This window comes from Rattus norvegicus, chromosome 1 (genome assembly GCF_021556685.1).
Source record: "Rattus norvegicus strain SHRSP/BbbUtx chromosome 1, alternate assembly SHRSP_T2T, whole genome shotgun sequence".
NCBI classification, from domain to species: domain Eukaryota; kingdom Metazoa; phylum Chordata; class Mammalia; order Rodentia; family Muridae; genus Rattus; species Rattus norvegicus.
In genome coordinates this window covers 44,011,409-44,037,926 of record NC_141534.1, presented here as the reverse complement: position 1 = coordinate 44,037,926, position 26,518 = coordinate 44,011,409, and the positions used below count along the sequence as shown (strand labels likewise).

Below are 26,518 nucleotides of genomic sequence, written 5' to 3'. Positions count from 1 at the left end.
GAGAATAGCCTTGTTGGAAGGGGAAGCCCTTGGTCCTGCCAAGGTTGGACCCCCAGTGCAGGGGAATATGGGGGGGCAATAAGGGGGATTTATGAGGGGAATACCCATATGGGGGAGGGGGAGAAGAGGGGATAGGGACTTATGGACAAGAAACTGGGAAGGAGAATAACATTTAAAATGTAAGTAAAGAAATATATCTAATAAAAAAATTTTTTTTAAACGAAAGGTGTTAGAGATGGGATTCAAAGCATGTCACCCATGGGATGGTGCCTAGGCCTGAGATGATCCAGGAGGAATTGCTGCCCAGAGATGCAGCCTGTTTCACTGTGGACTATCTCTGTAGAACCACTCTTAGTTGACCTCAGAGTTAACAGGGAAATTTCTCCTAAAGCAGTGCTTCTCAACCTTCCTGATGCTGAGACCCTTTAATACAGTCCATGTTGTGGTGACCCCCAACCATAAAATTACTTTTGTTGTTAACTTCATAACTGTAATTCTAGTACTGTTATGAATTGTAATGTTAAACATCTGTGTTTTCCAATGGTCTTAGGTGACCCCCCCTCCCCCCGTGAAAGGGGAGTTCGACCCTGAAAGGGGTCGTGACCCGCAGGTTGAGAACCACTGCCCTAGCTAAAGTGCTCTCCTGCTTGTTGGCTCTGAATCCAAGAAAGTAAAAACGTCACTTGATGCTAAATAAAAACCTGTGCTTACAACAAGTACATTGAAGGTGCCATTGCTGTGGCATTACCCCAGCAGCCATGTTAAATCCTCTAAGTCCAATGTTAAATACCCCTAAGTCCAAGGGTTTTACACTAATGATATATGGGCAATCTTATTGGGAAGAACTACAAGATACATCTATGTGGGAAAAAACAAGGTAACTGTCAAAATGGAACCATCCCTCTGACGTCAACACAGTCTGGCATCTTCGTTTGATTCTCATCCATAACTGAGTAGAATTCCAGGCTTTTAGAACATCCGCTGTTCTGTTGTCTCATGAACACACACCACAAAAGCTCTAAGATTCAAGGATGCCAGTGATTCAGTCGTTGCTCAAAAGTAACATTAAAATTCCTTATTTTAGTGACTTTGGTTTGTCATCAGTCTCGTGGGAAAGTGACTGGGGGATTATAACCCTATACAAACATCGAAGGTCTTTTAAACCTAAAACACACAAATTCACATGATTTGTACATTAGAATCTTTAATCAATATCTTTAATCCAACGCCTCACACTGGATCCCCAAAATACATAAATATAGGACTTTTTGAGAAAAGAATACTTTTGTGTGAGGTCACTGAGAAAAATTTGTTCAAAAGAAACCGTGCCTTATCGGTAATGTTCAGCTTTCATGAGCCTATCAACTTGGAAAATTACTCACTGGGGTCATGGCTCCCAAATTCCGTTTACCCTATATATCATTTTCTTTCTAAAAAAGACTTTTAAAAAATTAAAAACAACGAAAGCCCAGGCTCAGGAATCGGGAAATGCCTTTATGATGGATTCATAGGCAGGTGGGGGTGGTGTGGAAAGGCCCATCCGCAAACTGTTGCTGGACCAGCGGAAGTCTGGCCGGCTCGGACTGTGTACGGTGCTGATGGTGGATGGGGTGGTGGAGGCAGGCAGAGTCATCAGCTGACTCTCGGTTTCCACGGGAAGTGGTGGGCATTGCAGGAAGGGATGGAAAGTCGAAGCCCTGAAGCTTGATTTCCTGGGGAAGGAATTTGCCAGCTCTAGGGAAGCTTGTCTCTGGAAAGTGAGGCTGGCCAGGCTGAGGTTGCTTCTCCGTTCACAGCCACTGTGGCGGTAGAACCCTGTCCTGCTGAGGCCGTGGTTGTAGGAAGACCTGGGTCTCCTGGTAGGACTCCACTGTGAGATGGGCGCACTGGCTCTTCTTCTTCGCGACAGAAAAACGAACAGCGCCCAGAGAAATCCTCCAATTGCGAGCCCAATAGCCACAGATACAGTGAAGGACATTATAAGGTCCTCTGAAACAAAGAATCAGTCAGTAAACTGTTAGCTCTAATTTCAAAGACATTCGTTTAAAAAATAAAAAAGCCACAGGCAGAGTATGCACTGTTCATGGAATGAATGCTGAGTGCTGAATTTTAACACACACACACACACACACACACACACACACACACACACACACACACACACACACACATTTGGATATTTTTTATTTATATTTCAAATGCTATCCCCTTTCCCAGTTTCCCATCCATAAACCCTATCGCATCTCCCTCCCTCTTCTTCTATGGGGGTGTTTCCCCCAATCTCCCTGCTCCTGTTCCCTCCTCCCTGCCCTGACATTCCCCTACACTGGGGGGTCCAGCCTTGGCAGGACCAAGGGCTTCTCCTCCCATTGGTGTCCAACAGGCCCTCCTCTGCTCTAACACACTTTGAATTCACAGAGAATGAGCAGGATTCCATTTACCGAAACAGAGCTACAAAGAAACATTGTCCGCTTGTGATTCTTTATCATCTTTAGAAATTAAAAAGGTCTCATGGGAGCTGGACCTTAATGTACCAGCTTTTCTTACAGACCTGCAAATGTCCACAGCTCATTTCCTTTGAATTATGAGTGTAGCTGATGTGCCCCTTGGTAAGGAAGGTCATGGCAGCGCTAAGCATGTTTTCCCACTGTCTGCTTGGCTGTATCACACTGATTTCTCTCACCTGCAGTCAGTATGGCACCGCACTTCCTGCACGCTATCGGAGGTAGGAAGTGTGGAGACAGAACCATCTGGAGGACTGATTTATGTCATACTTCCTGAACACCCAGACTCTATAATGACATACCCCATGCAGACGCCTCGGGTTCCAGCTCATATGTCGCTCACTGTCTGTGCTGTGGCAGTGAAACCCCACCCCATGAGTCGCCACAGACTTGCCATGGCACACCAGCATGCTCCAGTTCACAGAGCTCGGATTTGTCCTGAACTCCTTCTGCAGGGAAGTCTGTATGCACATATCTCCCATTCTCTATGGAGGTGCTACTTGGCTGCCCCTCACAAATTGGAAGCATATTCTTAATGGCTGGATTGGAGTGGCCGAGCCTTTCTACTTTGCATGGAAAACCTCCCTGGATATTTGAAGCCCCTTTCACATTGTGCTCAACACATTCTTCATCTTGCATGAGCTAACTCCAAGTTGCGCTATTTGCTCTGTCTCAGAGCCGTTCATTCTCTCCAATCCTCTGTACTTCCGCATATAATTTTCCTTATGGTGAGACATAAATTTTGTCTGGGGAACTCATTTTTAGAGAACTATTCTAAGTACTGTCTTTCTCATACAAAAATGAGTAACTCTTAAGTAAAAAGGCAAGGTGTAGATTTAATTGCCTATAAAAGGACTCTCCAAAGAGCCAAATTCTGGAAATAAGCTTAGGAAGAATTGATACTGGGGTCATTGGTACAGATTATTTGCTACTACTCCTCTTAGCAAGTAGGGTCTACTCCCCTTCTCTCTGGGTTATCTGCGACTCACTTGACCAATGGGAGGCGGTAAAACGGAGCTTTCTAAGTTCAGATCTAAATTGCAAGAGACTCTTTCACCCTCCATCTGCTTGTTTTAGGGACTTCTTCACAGTGGGCATAGGAATAAAACCAAGCTAGTGTGGTGGACAATGAAAGGTGACAGAGCTATACTCTTCTTTATCCCTGTGACTCTGACCAATAGCCTGCTATCCTGGACATGACACGAGGAGTGAATTGCTCCAGGTCATTCAGGTGCGGGCAAACCCCATCTGCCTGTGGTCAGAAAATCCATCTTGCTGACTTGAAGCTGAATTGCCAACCCTAAACTGTCAGCTAATTATCCGATTGTTCTTCCAAGCAACTCTACTTTGAGGTTGGTATTGGTTAGCAAATGCTCATTGATTATGCAGTAAAACAATAGCAGATCCAGCCCTATCCCTTTCCTTGTTGAGTAAATATTGGTGAATTTGTTGAATCTCACTTTTTAAAGGAGGGGAGTTAGGGGACATAATTGCCTAGCCCTTTCCCAGCTTATTGCTGTAGCATACAGAGTATCTAGAATGCAGAAACAAAGCAAACAAATGTTAATAAATATGTAAGTGTGATCACTATTAACATAGGCTTGGTATGGTATCCCTTCACCTCTTGAGGCCATGTGAACCCCCTGTGGCAAAGCTGTCTTCATTGTTACTGGGAATATCTTCACATATGATCACATCAAAACTTTCTAAAGGGCTGGAGGGGTGGCTTAATGGTTAAGTGCACTGACTGCTCTTCCAGAGATCCTGAGTTTAATTTTCCACAACCACATGGTGGCTCACAACCATCTGTAATGGGATTCGATGCCCTCTCCTGGTGTCTGAAGACAGCTACACTGTACTCACATACAATAAATATAAATAAACATTTTTTTAAAGCTTTCTAAAAACACTTCACTATAAACAAAAAAAACCCAAAAAAAACAAAAAAACAAAAAAGAACAAAACAAAACAACAACAAAAAGATAAGTCCTTTATGAGAATGCTTTTAAATTCCAACATATTGTAGGACAAAGCTACTGAACCTGGTATTGTTGGTTCTTAGAGGTTTCAGAGAGTCAGATATTATTTTTAAAAACAAATAAATATAATTGAACCTAAAAATTCATCTTACTTTTACACAAAACGATTCAAAATTAACTTTATCAATGCCCCAAAGCTAAAATCCTCAATATAAAGAAGTTTTAGAAATTCTGCAATGTCTTGGCAAAGAGGATAGCCCTGAAAAAGCAGCATTTTCCAAAACTAAAAAGAGTTAGAAAAAACAAAAAGGAACAAGTAAAATTATATAATTTCATGTATAGTATCATTAGAAGACCAACCAACATTCAAAATCCAAGTTACCTAGAAAATAAGCAATGGAATGCAGGTCTTCTCCTTTCGAAGACAGAAGGAACAAGCTCTGAAGTAGGCGAGACTCCAGACACGGTGTAGAAATTAAGCATAGCTATACAAATGTGGTTTGGGGGGTGGAGGTTGGAACCAGTAAGTGGCTGGCATCTAAGCCCTTACGGAGTTCCAGCTCCTACTGACAGCTGTCTAACACGCTCAAGGTGTTTGTCCTGCTGTTTGCCTGTAGCAATTATTGGTGCTGTATCTTCCAACAGGAAGGTCTTAAATTTTCAGTAAGCAAAATTTCAACCTTGAAGCTGTAAATGGTGTGAACAATTAGTACAGGTCGCCATCTAGTGGGAGACTGCTGAATTGTTGGTGATTTTCATAAGAGATTGTAAAATCAAAGCCCTGCAGTTCCAGGAATTTTAAATTCACCTCCACCCGAAAAAGAACATGAGTTCTGTTCTTCCTAAAGTGCAGACGAGGATGGGTTCAGCGGTAGAAATGTTGTGATGAAAAGACTTTGGGGAAAATAGAATTTAGGGCACAGAAATGTGGACGGTTGCAATTGGCTGACTATGCAAAAGTTAGTTTCTAGGTTTGCCACATCTGCTGGAAAGTTTCTTGAGGTCAACAACAAAATGGGATTCACCCTTCCCTGGTCTATTCTGTGGCCTCATGTGCACATCACCACATGCACCAGGAGATCGCAACTTTTCTAGCGGGCTTCATGGTTTATACTTCTTCCTTTTGTAGCATCCATAGATCCAGGTGCCCTCTCTTTGGGATCAAGTAATTAAGTCCAATCACATCACACGTGTGTCCGCACCCCAACCCTCCTGCAGAGTAAAAACAAACTCCTAAGAATGGACTAAAATCTCCTACCTGTAAGCCCTCACCTCAATGAGTGGAGTTCACCATATGATGCCTCTCTCTCAGTATTCACTAAAGACGCTTCTGATCAAGGCCTCATCCCTGTTGAGGTTCTAACCTGTTCTTTCAAAAACATGTTTGTAGATAGCTTCATGGTTATTTTTATAGTGTTACAGCTGCTACCTTGAGTAGAGTAGTGGAATATACACCGCTTTAGAAGTTTTGGAAGTGGTTTTATCCAACAGTACTCGATCGCAATTCCCAGGATGTGGAGCCAACCCGAATGTCCATCACCAGATGAGTAATTTATAGAAATGTCTGTCTGTCTGTCTCTCTCTCTCTCTCTCCTTCCCCTCCCTCCCTCCCTCCCTTCCTTTTTTTTTTTTTTTTTTTGGACAGGGTTTCTGTTGGGATAGCTCTGGCTATCCTGGAACTCATTCTATAGATCAGGCTGGCCCTGAACTCAGAAACCCATCGAGAGCTGGGATTAAAGGCGTGCACCACCACCTCATGGTCCAGTGTGACAGTGGTTTCAAACCGCCCTATCACCTCTTACTGTACAATCCACTTTGGTTTGTGTGTGTGCAGTTCATGTTTGCATGACAAAACCCCCAAACAATGCAACTCTCAAAACCAACCATGTTACTCAGTGGCATGCAGCTGATATATGCCTATGTATGAATATTCAGTAATAATGGAATATCATTACTGAACCTAAAAAACCAGAAAAAACTTTAATTTAAAACAATATAGATAAATCTGAAAGACACTATGGAAACTGAAATAAGCCAGGCCCAGAATGGATCAATCTTTGCTGCAGAATTCAAATGCTTTTTTGTACAGTGAACATTTTAATAATAAAGTATTAAGAAGACGTATCAACATAGTATAAATGAATTTTACCTGATATGTTTGGAAATATAATTCAAGTGCCAAATTCTTGGAAAACACAAACTATCATAACTAAGAAAGGAGTCCATTGAAAATCCAAGTGATCCTCTGTTTAAAAAATGAATGTGGGGCCGGGGGAATAGCTCAGTGGTTAAGAAGGTTTGCTGTTCTTGCAGAGGACACAAATGTGGTTTCCAGCACCCACATAGACCAGCTCACAACCACCCATAACTCTGGCTGTGAGTGGATCCAACACCTGTGGCCACTGTGGGCACCTTCACTTATGTGGGTACCTACCTACTCATACACCACAATTAAAAATAATTTCAAATTATAAACGTGTCATTGTAAAACTTCCAGCTAGAAGTATCATCTATGTCATATGCAATGCTACCACTAGTGAACTTTTAAAATAATAATTACACAACCCAAATTCTCCATAAGCGCTTTCAGATCGTCAAAAAGTGACAAATACTTCTGACGTTTTTTTACAAGGCTTGCATGACATTGACACCTAAATCTAACTTAGATATGACAAGAAGGGACAGTTCTCACGATTTCATTGCAGAAGTCTGGAGAATGGGGACCCACCAAGTACATACACTTTTGTGAGCTCTACCTCAGTGTTGACCTCAGGTCAGTGGAGCCCAGTGAGGGGCAGAATCTAAATGCAGGTGTTTTAAGGATCTATATTTGTCAACACTTGTTCTTTAAAGTCCCTCAGTAACAGATAGAAGGACATTATTAATAGGTTATTCATATGCAACAATGATACTTGTTGAAGAAGCTTTTGTGATATACAACTGAAGAAATGGGCTTGACATATAGGCAACGTTGGCTTGCTATTTTGAGAGAACATCACAGAGAGCCATGCACAGCCCATGCCTGCTCCACCACCACCCCAACTCCCTGCGAACATCTTATGTCATCTGCTTGCTAGACCCCTAAACACCACATTGTTCTACAAGCTAGGAGCCATCCTCTGCTCTGGGTTGAGGTATATCATTTTTTATAGGTTGAGAGGATCGTAGCTAAGCATAGTAGCCCTGGCTCCCTAACAAATCAGTTTGTAGCCCTCTGTGCCTTCAGCTACCTCAGAGCAGTGTAAGGCAACAAGCAAGAAGGCACAGTAATAGCCGTTCTACTCCTAAACTACCAAACGAATCATTAAACACAAAGACTGCAGCACTGGTTTGAGAGCCAGCACTACACCGCAGTAACAAGGTGGACTGATAACCACGATGCTGCTTGTTGTTTCTTTTTCTGTTTCAGCTTCAAAACACCAGCAGCCCCAAGGACTCAAATATACAGGTTTTTGCATGGACAGCAGCATGAAGGAGAAAGTAGAAGCCGTGTGGTTTTGGGGAGAGAACGAGTTACAGTATATAAGCAATGAGTGCTCTGAGGAATGAGGTCACTCCTCCATCCCTCCGTCTCTCCATCCTTACTTGTGCCTCAGGAAATCCCAGTAGTGAGCATCCACTCCTAATAGTATGTCTAGAGGATAACAAGCCCTCATGAGGACCTCTGGATGCCAGAAGGGTGGAACAATAGCTAGGCTCCTGAAGTTCCGGTATTATGGAAAAATGTTAAGGGTTGTTTGTGCACTGAGGCAGATGGGACAGTATTGGAATGAGAGTCAGAAGACCAACCAGGGAGCCTCAGAGAAGCGAAACATCACGCTGCTAGTCAGAATTGCACAGACCACGAGAACCTGGCTTTACTCTTAAGGGCTCCAGCCATGAAGACGGGGAGAGAAAAACCATCCCCAGGACAGCTGGGGCACACTTGTCACTAGATGTCAGCAGAGGACCTGGATCAAGAACTCTTGGTCCACTCCCCTTGTACCTGATGTCATCCTCAAACCTCACAGGTCATTTTCAACTTTAGGGAGAAACCCAAAGAAAGGAGGAGGTGAGTAGCCTGAAGCCACTGCAGGGCAAGAGGGTCTGTCGCATTAACTCAAACACTGCTATTCAGAATCTTAAAGAAATCCACCTCCGTTCTGACTTCCCAAGTCTGCCCCTGTAATTTTTAAATACAGATGTTCTGGTTAGCTGTTTGTGTCTTTGCACGCACGCCCTAGTGACTGATTACAGTTTTCCCAAGTGCCCAGACTCTCAGACAATATCTCACACATTTCACCTTAGTACGTTGCCTAACAAAGTCAGCCAAAGCTTTGGAGTTAAGGAATGACCCGAAGAAGGCTGCTCATGGTCGGAAATGAATGAGCAGAATGTCATTCTTAGACATGCCATTTTATTTGAAGGCTATTGGGTTTTCTAGGAATAGCCAATAGCCCTTTTTTTTTTCTAAAAACAATTCAGGGACCATTTAATCGTGTTTTAATTTCTATGGCATATTCTCATTCTTGGTTGTTGTGTGTAATATAATGGTATTATGTGACAAAGCAGAAGTTACTGATACCGGTTACCAATTTATTCACAGGTTTCTATTTGCATATGGAGGAACACACAATCACTTCCCAGAATGCAAACCTTTCAAAAAAGAAATCATATTTGGGGGGAAGATCAATTAGAGGAATAAATACAAGCCCATAGATCAAGAAATATCCCAGGTTTGGCCAGTGCTAGACAAACTGTTAGGAAGACAACAGTAACAGCAAGCACACAGCAATAAGACAGCAGAGAGAAGCAGAAGTGTCCTGTGTATACTCGCAGGTACTAAGAAGTGCATTCCACGACAGTCGCCTGTCAGCCCAACACACTTTGAGGGTCTGTGTTTCCTGCTGCCTTTCTGGAATGGTTTACAAAGAAGGGAAGTGCTTTGCATAGAGTAGAGATGTGGGAGCAAGGCAGAACCATCTGCATAGCGATCAGTCTCAGGCCACTGTTGCAACTGGACGGCTTTAGCTCTTGCACTGTGTTTAGTAGGTCTGATTGAATGAGCACTTTGAAAAACTGCAGGCTACCACCACTTGTAATTGTTTTTGGTTTGTTTGCTTGTTTTGCTTTGTTTTATTTATTTATTTTTTGCATTCCTTAAGTAAGCCAGAAAGTCATATTTGAATTTTTATGCATGTCACTATGTTAAGTCTGAGAAGTTCCTATTGTTGGTGTACGCCAACAAAAACGTGCTTTTTGTTTTGTTTTAAAATTCTCTTAATTCAGGGGTTGGGGATTTAGCTCAGTGGTAGAGCGCTTGCCTAGGAAGCGCAAGGCCCTGGGTTCGGTCCCCAGCTCCGAAAAAAAAGAACAAAAAAATTATTGGAATAAAATTCTCTTAATTCAAAGGGCTACACACAAAAATGATTCCTTTTGGAAGCAGATTCTACTGCACTGTGCACGATTTCTGAAGTAATATTTTAAGGGGACAGGTCATCAGGACCGATATCAGCTTAGATGCAAAATAGAATGAAAATGGAGACAACTGACATTCATATGTCAGGAAATATTTATATTCTATACACTGAAGTTATAATTACATTTTGTACTTTGTAATTTTACCCCAGAAATGATAATACCATCTTTTACCTGTCTCACACAAAGCATCAAACATATTTTTGGCTCACCGCTTTTGCTTTGTTTTAAATATTTTGCACCTGCTTGGTTTTCACCAAACCATATCTACACACCAAGAGAAGGGAGCAGGAACGCGTACCTGTGACACAGATATCTTGAATTCCTTCTTAAGCACAGATGGGTTTCCTTACTAAGGTACCCGAATGCTAGGACAAAGGAATGAACTCAAAAAGTGTAAGATTTATTTTAATGAAAGTCATCTGTGCTCCAATCAATGAATAATCTTTCTTATATGAACCTGGAAATTAACTTGAATAGTTTGAAAAGTCAGAACTGGCGTGTGTGTGTGTGTGTGTGTGTGTGTGTGTGTGTGTGTGTGTGTGTGTAATCTTTACTCTTGAGATGACTTGCTCTGGAATAATTTACAACAGCTTCATGATGGTAAGTTTACTCAGATGTACCATAGCTATTTACACCATTTAATATAAATGAGGACAGTAAATGATATTTTCACAAATATTCCATTAGATTGTTCAGAATGCAAAGCTTCTTATCTCTTGATTTGAGACTTATTTGAGACAGGAATACCTTACTTTTCACTAATCTTATCATGAAAAATCTCTTAAAGCTTGAAGCAAGCACATTACTTATAAAAAACTAATTAACTAGTTAATCCCCTCAATGCAAACACCTGTGGTAATAGATAAACATATCAGATTGCCAGTATTTCCCAGATAGTTTCCAGAGCCCTACGTCCAGCCGTAGCAGAGAGCCTGATACAGTTTTCTGAGATGATTAAAAACTCATCCTTCACATAATATGAGTGTAGATCTCTTAAAAAACTCCTGTTCTCCTTTAAAGTTCCTTCTGGTTTTAACTTAAATTAGTCCCCTTATTTATACATTTGTTCAAACCATAGAGACATGGTAATGTCTTTGCCCATCCCAGTGCCTGCCTCCTAAATCTGGCCCAGAGTGGATGGTGATTTTGGCTCCCTGCTCTGAGACCTCAGGCTAAATAGCATCAGCCAGAGCACACTTTGGTACTGTTTCTCTTCCTTTTGTGACAGGCTTCCATTGTCATAGCATATGTTATTTCTGCTTCCACAATTTCATTTTAATCCCACATTATCTATGTCACCATTCTATAAAGTCAATCACAGAAAGATTTGTTGTTCAAATTCACTTTGAAAATTAAAAAAGAATAGCGCTGGCAAAAACACAGACTTCACAACCCTCTGCTGAACACCTTGGTTTCATGAAATAAAATCCAGAATCCATTACCTTCAGACAAATAAAATGTAACATTCCAACAAAACCCAGGTGTTATATTTCATTTGACAATGATGTCTCCTTTATATATTTTTTAATTTTCACTTAAAAAACTCATTATTTTCTAAACAAGTTTTGTTAATCCAGCCAAGGTTTAGATTCCTGAGTCTTCTCCCATGTTTCTGTAGTTTATTCTGAGTATATTTCTTGAAATAGATTTATGAAAACCATCACCAGATAGTTATGGCAATTAAACTGTCTTAGAGATTCCTGATGCTGTAATAAACCATGCAGAGAATTTCTGTGCCTCTTAAGTTAAAAGCAGGGAAGGAAAGGTAGCTTACCCCAAAAGTTTTCTGGCCAAGGACTCCCTAAACTCGTGGTGTTATTAGCCATAATGTCCACAAGAAAAAGAAGCCAGTGTGTCCACAACAAGCAGTTTGATTCTATGCCTTTGTGGTTGAGCAAGAGGAAAATAATTTTCACGCAAACCCACGTATACTTGTGTTTACATAAAAGGAAGTAAGTGTATCATGTTTCCTGCTTTTATACTAGAATTAGCAACTGTTTTTCTTATCTTGGAATTCCACATGGCTCCCAGACACAAAACTATTTCCTTCCTGTCATTTCCTCCCTCGTTACTAAGTGCCCTCCTTCCAGCCACATCCAAAGCTGTCTGGGGACAAGGTCCTCCATTTACACGCAGAGGGAGATAGCAAGGTCCTTACTGCTGCACTTAACTTCACCTGTGTGGAACGCTGTGCAGCAGGTGGCATTCCGACGTCAAAAACCTTGTCACCCAGGCAGAGAGGACTTGTCAGAAGCCCCTATTCAATTACATTCTTTACCCAATATCTTTTGTTTATAAATCTCAGATAATAAAATTCCTAGGCAATATCTCCCTGCATCTGGTATATTAATTTCGAAAAAAATGTATTTGTTCCATTTATTCATACATATTAAAATATGTTTATTTAGGATCTTGTTACCATTTTCAATGGGATTCAAATGTGGGAAATTAAGATCGTTTCTAGGTGAACATGTAGGGGAACGGGAATGTAAGATGCTCAATTCTAGCATTGTTTTAGTGCCTGGACAGGGATGCCGTGATCCCATGGCTAGGGAAAACTACAGTTAATGCCCTTCCTACCTTCATCATGGGAGGGTGGGTCCTCTGTGCATTGGGGGATAGTGAAAGCGGGGAAAGGAGGTGCTAAATGTCACTTCCACCCAGTAAAATTCATCTCTAGCTTGGAAATCTGTAGCGTGTACTCTTGAGAACCCTTACAAGAACTCTGGGCTGCTGAGCTGTGGTCAGCTGAGGTAAAGGTCACCCTTCAGAAGTCTGTGACACATTCCTGAGCAGGGCGGAGGGAGAGACAACCTGACCACTCAATTAGCTGACCCCATTCTCCAAAACTGCCGTGGTTTCTGCTCATAAAAAACAAAAAACAAAAAACAAAAAACAATTTTCACAGACTTAACCACAGATTTGCCAGAGATTAAAATATACAGAATTGCCCATCTCAAAGAGAATGGACCAATTACAGAAGACTTGAATCTCCCGAGCAAACAGGAGGACTCACTTATGTTATTTTTGCCAGTGTTTACTTCTACACTTTCCAGTAAATAATCATGCCCCTGCTCCTGAATTTCAAAGGTCCCCTTTAAGTTCTGGTACTGCTGATGATGTGTAAAAACAGTACCTCCAAAAAACTTGCTGTGTCTAGAGACAAGTGCATTGGAACACTGTCTTAGCATCACATAGAGTTTCCTCAGTTGCTGTACGTACTTTAAATGTATGTTTTATGTAACCAAAGGCTACTTGATGTCAAATAAATTATACTCAAGTACTCCTAACCTCATGAGATGTGCTCAGACTGATCTGGGGAGTGGAAGGGAGGACTCTGTTTTTGTCTGTGCAGGAATGCAGCTCATTCTGTCTCAGGGCTGAAATAGAGGCTGAGATTTCCTGCCATTGTTTCGAGCTTAGCTGCCCAGATTTTCTGCCAATACTTTTTCACTTTTGCAGATGGTCAGAGAGTCCAGTAGGAAGCGTGCTTTCTGCCCCCCTGCGACCCAGAGGTCCATTCCTCTTGCGTCAAAAGCTTGCTCACAGCTTTGGCTCTTAGTCCTGCTTCTCAGTGGCTTGGGAAGGATTGGTATCTTTCCCTGGCACAAATCCTCACAAGTGAGTGTTTGCGTCTGTGTGTTCTTTAGGTCCTGTGACTTACCCTGACACAACAGGAAGCTGATTTCTTTTCCCTTCACATAAAGGTCAGGTCTGCCGTTCTGCTTTTCACTGTTTCTCTGCTTGGGTCCTTCTCCGTGAGTCATAAGATTAGTTCAGATGAATATTCTCACCTCGAATACTCCAGGAATCACTTGCTGCCTTCATTGAGGCATCTACCAGAAGCTAGCACCTCCCTTGATGGCTTTCACTTGCCACACGTTTGCCCCTGACCCTCTGTGACTATTTTATTTAGGACACTTTCCACCTCCCAGCTTTATGCTGCACGTCTTAGTCAGTGCTCTATTGCTGTGAAGAGACACTGTGACCATGGCAACTACATAAAAGAATGCGGTTAATGAGGCAGGCTTACGGTTTCAGGGGTTTTAGTCCACTATCATCACAGAGGGAGCACGGCAGAGTGCAGGCAGACTTGGTGCTGGAGAAGTAGCTGAGAGCTCTACATTTGGATCCAGATAGGTAGGCAACAGGAAGACAGAGAGAGACACTGGGACTGCCTTGGGCTTTTGAAACTCAAAAGTGACACACTTCCTCCAGTCAGGCCACACTGCCTAATCCTTCTCAAGAAGTGCTACTTTGGAAAGGGCAAGCATTTAAATATATGAGCCTATGGGGGCCTTCTTATGCAGATCACCACACTGTTTACATGCTTTTGCCTGTTCTGGTTGCTCCAGCAAAATACCACATACTTGGGGAAGAAGGTTTTAAAGCAGCAAAAATGTCACTTTCAGAGTCTGAAAATCTCAGTCTGGGATTCTTGGATTCAAAGCTTTGGTTGCTTTGGTGTCTATTAAGGGCAGTTCCACTTAAAAGTGGGGTCTTCTCACCCTCACCTAAGCTTGTAGGTGAGAAGGCTTGCCATTGGCTTCTCTCCTAAGAGAACTTACCTTACTCCCTGGACCTTGTCTTAGGCCCCTCCTCCTAAAGCCATCACTCTTCCTGTATAGAATAGTAATAACAGTGACAGGAAGAAGGTTTTGAATGTGGGATTCAGCCCTTCCTTAGAGTCTTGCTTCCTGTGTGATCTCATCATGTGGTACCTTCTGCCACAGGTGCTCCTCAGACAGCCCAGCAGACAGCCGGTGCTGTGGCCTTCAATCTCTAGAACTGTGAGTGAAACCAACCTCTTACTATAATGTATCCAGACTTAGGTTACATTGTTATAGCAACCAAAATGGACCAGTTGAAGAAATATATTTGATCTTGATACTGGTTTTCTATCTCCACTGGCTAAAATAACAACATCATCACAGTAGAACTTTAATAAATAATTATTAAATAAGAGAATATAATAATTTGAAGATATTTAACATGGAAATACTTCTGACATTCCTAGTCAGACTAGTAAATATGTCACTTAACGCTTCAAAACAAAAGGAAAATTCTATTCATAGACTTCGGTATTTTAAAGTTTTCACCTAACTTGACAGAGCCGAGTTACAGAAAAAAGTGTTGTGGTATGTTTAAGTGAACACGCTCGGTGTCCTGTTTAGCATTTGTCTTTCAAACATACCTTGGGTTTATTGGCTCTCATGCTAAACTGAACCAGAGGAGGTCTCCAAGCTGGGAGCTGGGAGTGTTCCTAGAACATACAAGAACACTTCTAAAAGTTAAAAAAAAAAAAAAGAAAGAAATCTAAATCTGTTTTAAGAACTTCAACTTTTAAAAGAAGTCATCTGAAGGTTAAAGGTAAACAGAAACACACGTGGCTCCCCTCTTTAGATACCTCAAAGTTCATCTTCTTCCTCCTTAAACCTACTTTCTCTGGTGGCGGCAGTGGGCCGGGGGTGGGGGGGGAGGATGGCAAAATTAAGAAAGATCAAGCAATCAAAATTAGATTATTTGTGTGAAGAGGGAACTCCTGGTCTAGAAGAGTTTATAGACTGCAGTGGAAATAATAATAATAATAATAATAATAATAATAATAATAATAATAATGATGATGGTGATGATGATGATGGTGGTGATGATGATGATGATAATGATAAGTGAGTTCCCAGCCTGTGTTATATTTCTCTTGTCTTTGTGAGCTCCTAGGTGAGGCTGTAGTGAGAGCTGACTGGATTGAACTGAGGCACAGGCTAAAGCTGAAGATGAGGTGGATATGGCTCAGGAGCCTGCACCAGAAGTCAGATCCCAAGTTCTTCCCAAGTCTTTAGGACTCTCTACCCACGCTGTCATGTCAGCTGCAGTGACAGTTTGACTTCTTCCTTTCTAATTTAGATTCCATTTATTTTTCTGCTTCAGTCACTCTGACTGGAATATCTGGTATTGTGCTGGCCGGAAAGGGCACTCATCCTTGGTCCCAATCTTAGAGGCGATCCAGTTTCTGCCTTTGGATTTTAAATATACTATATTATGTTGAAATAAGTTCCTTCTATGTGTATTTTGTTGTTTTTACAGTGAATGGCCATTGCATTTTGTTAGTCTGTAATTACTGAGCGGCCTTGTGACTTTTATATTTGTTTCTGTATCACATTGATTTCTTTTTCATAGGTTGAAGAATTATTGCATCCCTAGAATAAGTCACCTCTGGTCACTATGTCCATTATCCATTCTGCACACTGTGAAGTTTGTTTCCTAGGATTTTCACATCTGTATTATTCCAAATGAGACATTAACTTGTAAATTTCTTTTCTTTTGGGTACTTTGGCTTTGGTAGGAGATTGATGCTGGCCTCAGAAAAGGAATTTGTTTGTTTGTTTCACAGTACTAGGGACTGAAGTTAGGGTCAACCATGTACGAAGTAAGTGCTTGGCCCGAAAGGGCACCCTTGCCTTGCTCCTGGTCTTAGATGAAATTCAGTTTTTATTCATAAAACTGTTTATGTCACTCAATTATATTCATAAAATGGTTTTGGAAAAGCTTATTCCATTTGGGGGAAGACTGTAAAAGATACTGGTAGCATTTTTGAATGTATAAATTCAATTAGTTAACAGGATATAAAAGCCAACATGTGAAAAGCAGTAGTTTTCTATATGTAAATGAAAATAATCCAAAAATGGAAATTAAGAAAATCATCACAGTACCAGTAAAAAATACCCAGTAATAAATTTGGCAAAATTTGAATATTTATACATGTGAAATTTATTGAAATTGGACTTATACAATTGAAATTTATACATTTGAAATAAAACATTGGTAAAAGGAAATCCAGGAAAGTGCAAAAAAATACTGTATTCGTTAATTAGAAGGACATTATTAAAATCTTTATCTTTTTGGATCATCTGCAAATTCAAGGAATCCCATGAATTTGGAAGGTATTTTTCTTCTTTTTTCCCTCTTCCTCTTCCTATTCCTCCTCCTCTGCCTCCTTCTCTTCTTCCTCTTCCATAGGCGGTTTTTACTGTGGCTGTTGTTTTATTCTTCTCCAGAGAAGAAAGTCCTTGGTAAAAGTGGGAGGGTGAGCTTACACAAGGGGACTTCAGGATAGAAAGAAGGTGGCTTCTTCTGAAATTTACAGTCATATTTTAAGTAAACTTCTATTTTAGAAGAGTTTAGGTGTGCCTCATGTTTTATAGAATTTTATGACTGGGAATTTGTTAAGACTTTGTGTTATTTGGAAAAGGTCTTTCTTCAGGCATGCTGGTCACATAACTCGGCTGACTGCATTAACCTGCATCTTAACGTCTGCTGGGACTGTGGAACTATAGCCTAGCACAGGCTTCTGACACTGGGGGTACAGTGGAAATTTCACAGAAGCCTTGTTTACATCTTCATCTCCAGGAGGCAAGGAAAGTTGACTCTCTTGCACAACGTGTCTTTTCTAGAGCCTGTTTTATTGTTTGTCAGCCATCTTCTGGACAAATATCAACTCTTTAAATTTAATGAGATACAAGTAATAAATAAAATTATATGTATTAAATGATCACTGTAATGAAGATAACCAATTTACCTTTAAGGGGAGCTGGAGAGATGAGTAAACAGTTAAAAGCACTTGTTGCTGTTTCAGAGAACCAGGTTCAATTTCTAGCACCCATTGGTAACTCCCAACCGTCTGTAGCTCCAGTTTCAGAAGCTCCAACAGGCACAAGTGAGATTGATGTCATACATACATACAGTCAAACCCCGCATGCACATAAAGTAAAATAAATGTCTTTTCCTTGAAAATATAAGTAATTTATCTATTGCTCCAAGAGTTAAATTTTTTGCTGTATGTATGGTAAGAATTCTTAAGATGTAGCCTCTTAGCAAGTTTCACATATATAGTAGAGTACTGTAAATTTTTATTGATTATTTTAGAATTCCTTATGATGTGTTTTGATCATGTTCATCAACTCCTACTTCCCTGTCCCTTTCAACTTTGTTTTGCACCCCAACCCCCAACCCTCCCCCGACACACATACAGGCACAGAGACACACAGACACACACAACACAGATTCCAGTCTGTGCCCCCATATACTCCTGGGTATGAGGCCATCCACTAGAACATGATATCAAATCTACCAGGAATCCTAAAATCCTTAAAGAAAGCCAATTTCCCCACCCCCAAAAGCTGTCCATCGTGCCTCAGTTGGATGTGGGGGCTCATGAACCTCTTCTTACCCCACGTTAGAATGCTGACTGACTTGATCTGATGCAGAGCCCATACAGTCCATCAGAAGTGCCATGAGCGCGTGTGTGCAGCGGTCTTTGGTTCCAGCCTCCCCAGCCTGTCACTTTAAAATATTCTTAACCCCCTCTTCTGTTATAGTCTCTTAACCCTGGTGGGCGGGGTGTGATATAGATGACTATTTGTGGCTGAGCTCGTTCTCAGAACTTGACCAACTGTGAGTTTCCATGTTAACCGCTATCTATGTACTAAGAACCCCGCTGGTGAGTTCTGAGAGCTGTACTAATAGATAGGAAGCGAGTTTCTAACTTAAAGAGCAGTTTGGAACTGCGCCGTAAGAGGAGGCAAAGGAATAAGTGAAGTGAATGTGTGCAAGGTTTGGTTAATGGTGAACTAAAAAGAGGAAGTAAAGAGAACCAAACCTGATCCTGATCCTCCTCCAGGTTTGGGGGATGATAACAGTAAGAGAAATGGATACAAGAATGGAGAAAGGAACCGGACAAAGAGAAAACGGATCGCCCGAGTGCACAGAACAGTAAAAGGCACAACCGATAGGGGGCAGTGTTGTCTGCCCTCATGCTCTCCTTACTGTATGTGTATGAGATGACTGTAGGTAAAGGATGGGTAGGCTGGGTGGAGACACAAGATAATGGCATCTCTGGCAGATGAAGAACAAAAGAAAGGAGAACGAAATGAAAATAAAAGGAACGTGATCACCGGCCTGCATGTGGACTTCCTCTCCTGGCCAGTCACTGCTGTGTCTTTGTTCCTGGTCCTGACAGCATTGCATTGATTTTCAAAGATCCCATTATGTTCTTGTATGGGGGCCTTCCAGTTGCTCTTGGACATGGGGTTTCTTGACTCTTTCTGTAGACTGTGGTTGCTGAAGCAAACTCCACCCCGCTGTAGTTACTGAGTTCTCACCAGTGTCTGGAGAACCTGGTGGCCGTGCGGTGCCCCTTCGGGGCACTCTATATTATTTTTAGCACTCAGAGCTTCACCTTCTGTTGCGATGCTGTTGATATCCTTGCCTGCAGTCCCTCCCCACATCCCCCTTTTAAACATTTCTTCAAGCTATGTTTGTCACCTTCCTTTTCAGAGTGCTTTCGGCCAGTTTTCCTGGAGGAAAGCACCGATGTGGTGGCGATACCTGCTTTAAAGGCTATCACTGGGTAAGTCCAGTCCAACCATAGAGAAAGTTCTTTGGTCAGAGTCTAGAAGAGATTTGTTGAATTGTTGATCTAGTTGACTCGAGATCATGGAAAATTAATAGATGGAGTGATAACTATTATTATTGCCTTTCATTCCCATCTTACTTGGAATCTCTAGTTGCATATGCATGCTGTGCGTGTGTGCGTGCTTGCGTGCGTGCACGTGCGTGTATGGTTTCTGTAGAGATAAAGAAGACTGCAGACGATCCCCTGGAGTTGAAGTTATAGGTTGTGACTCACCTGACTTGGGTTCAGGGAACTGAACTTGGGCCCTCTGTAAGAGAAGTGCTACTTTGAAAGACTGAACCATAATGTCCAGACCCAAATAGTGTTATTTAGCTGGGTCCATGAAGAACAGGTCCAGTACAGGAGTGCCCACATTTTTCATAAACACAACATTTTTCTGTACCCCATTCCGCTTCTGACTTCCCCACAGAGTTGATTTCTAATTCTCTCCGGGTATGAATATATGGTCTGTTAGATAGCATTTTATGCATTACAGTTAATCTATCATAGCAATAATATATTATATAAAAGAATAGTAAAAATTGTTTTTAACTTATTCAAGAAGAAAATACATTAGCTCTCATTAATGTGCACTAGGTTATATTTACAAGTCATTTATTCCCTACCCAATTTTTGTTATTTCTTTAACTATTTTACCTAATTACTTAACATTTTGGCTCTGATTAGTCCAATCCTTAAAATCTTATATGTTATTGTCTCTTCATTTTCAATTAAATTTCATTCATTCTTCCATATACGAAGTAATGCTTTTATTATGAATTTATATTTTTCTGGAGATAATCGATAGAACTTTTTTAAAATAAGCATTTTATGGAGGTCGGGCTACTTTGCTTTGACCGTGTGGCTGAGGGTGACTTCAAACTCCTGACCCTCTACATTCTAAGGGATAGGACTCAAGGCCATGCCCAGCTGTGTGTGTTGTGTGCAGCTTTGGGTGGGTGGCAGCCAGGGCAACATTCTGTAGGAATTGAGTGAACTCTCTCCCCAGCCCATGGGAATTTTGAGAGGCAGGACTGAAGCTGTTTTCCTCTTGAATGGACTTGCATATTTCTCTGTGCTGGGCAGTGAACCCACTTCTGTCTTGGGATGATGGGACCCTTTATTATGGTTTAGAGTTTCTCCACAAGTGGTGTCAATTCAAGCCCATACTTGCCTGGGGACAGTCGATGACTGCCAATTCTCCAGTTAAACATGTCTCCAGAAGTCTGGAGCTGTGGCAAAGAACACATTCTTTTCTTCACTCGCTGTCTGCCAGAAGCTTTTTTTTTTTTTTCTTTTTAAATGAATCCTTTCACTAAAGTAGAATCCTTTTAAACATTACAGCTTTCTGTGTTTCAGACTAAGTGTGCTAGGGGCCTGGTGCTATGTTTTTGTTTCTTGATTTCTCTTGTTAAATTCTAATCTTAGGGTTGGGAATTCAGTGTTTATTTGTTCCTAAACAACTTCCAGCATTTTGTTGTTAAGTGACCTGAGTTTCAGAAGTTTTTTTTCTTAATTTTGTTTTTGTGGCATGGTTTGTGGTTATCTTTTGCTTTTGTATTTACTCATTTATGTTTGTGTTTGCCTTTAGACATGTCTCTTCCTTCCCAGAGATTTCAAAATGCATTGAAAAGTATTAATTTTACCTCGAATCCTACAAGAAATACCAATTGCTTTAGGGGAAGAGGAGTAGAGAGAATGAGTTTGTGTGGTGGGAGAAGGCACAGGTTCACTTTAGATAGATTTTATTCTATCTCCAGAATGGAAACCTAGTACACAGGGGTCCCTATTTGACTGAAGTAGGGTTTCTAAAACTGCAGCCGTAGAGCTGCAGAAAACTCCCAGATTTAAGAGACATTTAGGAGATACACTGAGTAGGTGCTGATGAGATTAGATAGGTTGAGAGAATAAATGGTGTACTGCCTGAATGAAAGGTGCCCAGAGAAATGCCTAGGGCAGGTGAGGGTGCAGCTTACCTCAGACTGGAGCAGGCCATCTTTAAAGTGTCTGGAACACACATGGTATGCACTCACGGATAAGTGGATATTAGCCCAAAGGATCAGAATACCCAAGATATAATTCACAGACCACATGAAGCTCAAGAAGAAGGAAGACCAAAGTGTGGATGCTTCAGTCCTTCATAGAAGGGGGAACAAAAATATTCGTGGGAGGTAGAGGGCGGGAGGGACTTGGGAGGAAGAGAGGAGAGAGAGGGGAAAGAGGGGGCAGGATCAGGTATGAGAGAAGATGGGGATTATATGCAAAGGGTTGACAATTCGAACAGAGGTGTATAGCAAGGGGGAATGAGGAACTGGGGGTGGCTACCAGCAAGTCCCAGATGCCAGGAAAGCAAGAGGCTCCCAGGACCCAACAGGGATAAGATTAGCTGAAATGCCCAACAAAGGGGAGGGAGAACCTGTGGAGACCATAACCAGGGGTTAAGCAAGGGCCTCATTTGGGGCATGAGGCCACCTACCCTTCTCAAAATTTACGGGGTTGGGGATTTAGCTCAGTGGTAGAGTGCTTACCTAGGAAGCGCAAGGCCCTGGGTTCGGTCCCCAGCTCCGGAAAAAAAAAAAAAAAAAAAGAAAGAAACCTAGCTCAAAGTTTTAATTCAAAATTGTTCCTATCTAATGAAAATACAGGGACAAAGTGTGGGTTAGAGACTGAAGGAAAGGCTATCCAGAGACTGTCCTACCTGGGGATCCATCCCATACACAGACACCAAACCCAGTCACTATTGCTGATGCCAAGAAGTGCTTGCTGACAGGAGCCTGAGATAGCTGTCTCCTGAGAGGCTCTGTCAGAGCCTTACTGATACAGATGAGGATGCTTGCAGCTAACCATTGGACTGAGCATGGGGACCCCAATGGAGGAGTTAGGGGAAGGACTGTAGGAGCTGAAGGAGTTTTCAACCCCGAAAGAAGAACAACAATATCAACCAACCAGACTCCCCAGAGCTCCCAGGGATTAAACCACCAACCAAATTGTACACATGGAGGGACCCATGGTTCCAGCTGCATATGTAGCAGAGGATGGGATTGTGTAACATCAATAGGAAGAGAAGCCCTTGGTCCTGTGAAGGCTTGATTCTTCATTGTAGGGGAATGCCAGGGCAGTGAGGTGAGAGTGGGTGGATGAGAGGAGGAGGATACTCAGAGGAGCAGGGGGAGGGGACATGGGAAAGGGGGTAACTGGGAAAGGGGATAACATTTGAAATGTAAATACATAAAATATCCAATAAAATGTCTGGAAGGGTGTTCAAATAAAGATTTTAGTTTAGAGCTGTGTGTAATGTCTAGATTTCTAAAGGGAAGTGGTAGGCTGTGCACACGAACCCCTTTAGGTCTCTGGGGAAGGTTATTATTGCTGTTTGTCCTTTGGAGTTTTTGGAGAGATAGTGTTGAGATGTTCCCTTGAACTTTAAGAAGCACTCATATTTAACAGTTAGATAAAGGCAGTTGAAAGATAGGAAAAGTTAGCAACCAGAGAAAAGGCCCAGAAGGATGTTCTCGGAAGAAGAGGAGAAAAAAGGCTTTAAAAAGGACAGAACCCTTGGGTGCAGGAGCAGTGTCCTGTCAGAAGAGAACTTTTAGCACTATGCCCTCCCATTTCTGGCTTTTACCTTCTTTGCTTCCTTGATGTTTTCAGAGCCTCAGATGGGTGATACAGAGGACCTATGTAAGACTGAGTGATCAGCAGTCAACTTGATCCCTCACAAGAGTGGGCCATCAACATTACACCATTGGTGGAGGAGGGCTCATGAGACTCTGCCTCCCAAGGGAGCTAGAGATAATCATTAACAAGATGACAGACTGAATGGTGAAAAACAGAGAGAAGGGGCATCATCAGTGTGTCCACATCAGGAAGAACTCTTCATCAGGGCCAGTGACCCTGAGTCCACCTTTCAGGGGCTGACATGAGCTTTAAATTTATGTAGAGGAAGAATGGTGGCAGCTGGCTAGAAGCATGCAGACGTAAGTAGTCCTCGTCAGAGTATGGTTCTTATCTTTGTCTCCACTCAGGTGTCCCAAGGTGGTCCAGTAAATCATTAAGCCATTAGTCAAGTCACCACAGGAAAGTGGACCAATGCAGTTCCTACAAAGTGTAACAGTTCCGTTCTAGATAACCCTTTCTGGAAATACTTATCTTGCAAGCCTACCTGAGCTTGGAGGTTGATCCAGTCCCTTGTCACAAAGACACTCTATGAGTCTGGTTGTGTTCTGTAGTTCCTGGAATCTAAGGTGATTTCCGGGAAGAGATTAAGGACAGAGACTTATTTCTGAGCCTCAGGCCTTGAAGGAGCATGAGATAAGCCATAGATAGACATTCCTGGCCAGTGCCTAGGTAAGCAGGAAGCTAGGCCAAGATAAGAGAGAGACAGAGAAAGACAGAGAGAGACAGAGACATAAAGAGAGACTGAGAGAGAGACAGAGAAACAGAGACAAAGAGGCAGAGAGAGAGAGAGAGAGAGAGAGAGAGAGAGAGAGAGAGAGAACAGGTGTCAGACTTCCATTCCTTGGTTAGAAACCTTGTACGCTCAAGTGTGGAATTGGTGCCTTTTACAAAAAAAATAAAAATAAATAAAAAACAAACCACCAACAACAAAAGACTAGGACATTAGGACTTTATAGCTGTGAGCAGACACCATGACCAATGCAACTCTTATAAGGACAACATTTAATTGGGGCTGGCTTACTGGTTCAGAAGTTCAATCCATTATCGTCAAAGTAGGAGCATTGCAGCATCTAGGTAGGCATGGTGCAGGAGGAGCTAAGAGTTCCATATCTTCATTTGAAGGCTGCTAGTGTAAGACTGACTTCCAGGCAGCTAGGACCAGGGTCTTAAGCCCACACCCACAGTGACACACCTACTCCAACAGGGCCACACCTCTTATTAGTGCCACTCCCTGGGCGGAGCAAGTTCAGACTGTCCCAGACCCAGCTTTTAAGTGTCTGATACAACTTCAGATACATTTCCTGCAAACAAAATAGTCTGGTGTTTCCACCAGATGTACTTTTTGTTGTTGTTGTTATAAATAGAACATATTCTAAGAGTTAGAATGGAGTGGTTACATTAAAAGAAATATCTGGTTCTAGATTTTCCTGGTTTTCTTCCATCTGTATTTTCCCTATCATGACCCTCACAGGTCATTAAAAATTTTGAAAGCAGAAAGATTGCTAGCTCTGGAGTCATTGTCATTAAGTTGTGTGAAAGACTCCTTTCCTCTTACTTTGTCCACAGCCTCAATGCACAATTTCAGCAGAGAGCACAGTAGACAGCATCCCAGAAGCTCTGGGTATAATCAGTAGAATAGTATTTTGCTGGGAGTGGATTTTTTTTAACCATACATAGTTTATATTTATGGTCAACAGGCACCACTGATGCAAAGTGTACAAAACTTGAACAGTTTTCATCTAGCACTGAAATATTCTGATGTAGGCTGTAGTACAAGTATTAATTTGAAATGACTAATTTATTATTTATTCTAAACTTGCCCCTATCAAAATAATCTTAGCTGTATCGTATATCAGCATTAAGCATGCCTTCAGAAGGATAATGATAATGTATTTAATTTAGACTTGTTGGACATGTGAGTTTAGGTACCTGTGGAGGCCAGAAGGGGGCACCAGAATCCCTGAACCTGGAATTGCCGGTAGCTGTGAGTTGCTATTGTTGCTGGGAACAGAACTGCACTCCGGAACAGTAGCAAGTATTCTTTACTGCTGAGCCATTTCTCTAGAGCCTTCCTTTAACTTATTTAATAATATATCTGAGTTCACTATTGGATGAGAATTTTACGGCAGTATTGTGGTAAAAATCTGTTGCATCTTGATTGAGATTTTTAGAATTTTGAGAGCCTAATAAGCCAGGCTCAGCCACCTATGCTAAATTCATTAATCAAAGAGACAAACGGTACTGAAAACCAGAGAGAAGTTTATTCAATGTGACCATATTGGGGAAAAGGAGTAAACAATGAGTGTCAATTAACACTCACCCAGGCCAAGCCCATCCGGATGCTGATGATATGTAAATAGACAGCAAGAGGTTTGTACAGGTACAAGGTTCTGCTCCAGACATAGTCCTGCCCCACATGGGTCCATCTTGTCTTAGCTCCAACTACATCTGCAATGGGGTCAGATAACTTGTCGGAAATCTCTTCCCAGAAGAGAAGTCGTGCTCTGGTTAGTCCCAGGGGTTCAAGCTTTCTCTTCCTTCAGCACGAGAGTCCTGGAGAAATATAATTCCTGGGGTCCTTTGCCCCAGTAGTCTGAGAGCCAAAGGTAAGGATGCTAGTGTCTCTTAGAGATCATCTCTCTGGGGAAGACGGCCATGATAAGACACACTCAAAAAAATGATATACTTCAAGGAGATGGGTGGGGGATACATCAAATGAAAAAATATTTTCAATAAAAATGAGTTTAATATCATAATAGAGAAACACATACTATGTGCTACATCTTTTCTAGTTTTACATACCTTAGGTTTTTCTTTAATTCAAAGAGATTTTATTATGATGTTGTTTACTGAATGATTCGCAAAGTGCATTTCAAATTCTTTGTAAGATCTCTCCATTGACTATGGGCTTTTCTGCACTTAATGTTTTTATGTAAGAGGGTTCTAACATAGGTGAGGTCCCAAAATGGGCCAGATAAGATCTTTCATCTTTGCACAGTAAACAGGAAACAAGAGCATAGGAAGCCGGGGAGAACAGGAAGTGACACTAAGCTGCAAAATGAATAAAGCTGTGAATTAGTGGTGTTAAAGGAAAACCTGTACATTACACTCTGAGGCTCATTAAGCCAAATTAAAGACAAAGGTGTTGAGGTCTTAACATTAAGCGGAGTTAAGCGGGAGCAGGAGACTCTGCTGTACAAGAAGATTGCCCTTAAAGTTAATATTTCAAAAAGAATGCTCTCAGCACTCCTTCCTTAGGTAATGGTCAGTGAATCCTGTCCTCGCAGTCATTTCCAAGTTGACGAACGGAGCAGGGCAGGAGACCCGAAAGCAAGCTGGTGATGCCGTGACAGGGGCATCATGGGATACAATTTCAGGAAACCTCGGGTGACCAGTCGCCTTCTATTCAACGTGCTGTCCACATTTGACGATTTACATTTAAATTG

General features: G+C 41.7%; 1 protein-coding gene across 1 annotated transcript; it reads right to left on the bottom strand.

The window, feature by feature from the left end:
* Positions 1-603: 603 nt before the first annotated feature.
* On the bottom strand, positions 604-11,891 carry Myct1 (myc target 1). Its single transcript, NM_001106207.1, is given in 2 exon segments — positions 604-1,989; positions 11,718-11,891. Coding segments are annotated over 2 exon segments (567 nt in total). The 5' UTR covers positions 11,770-11,891; the 3' UTR covers positions 604-1,474.
* Positions 11,892-26,518: the final 14,627 nt, after the last annotated feature.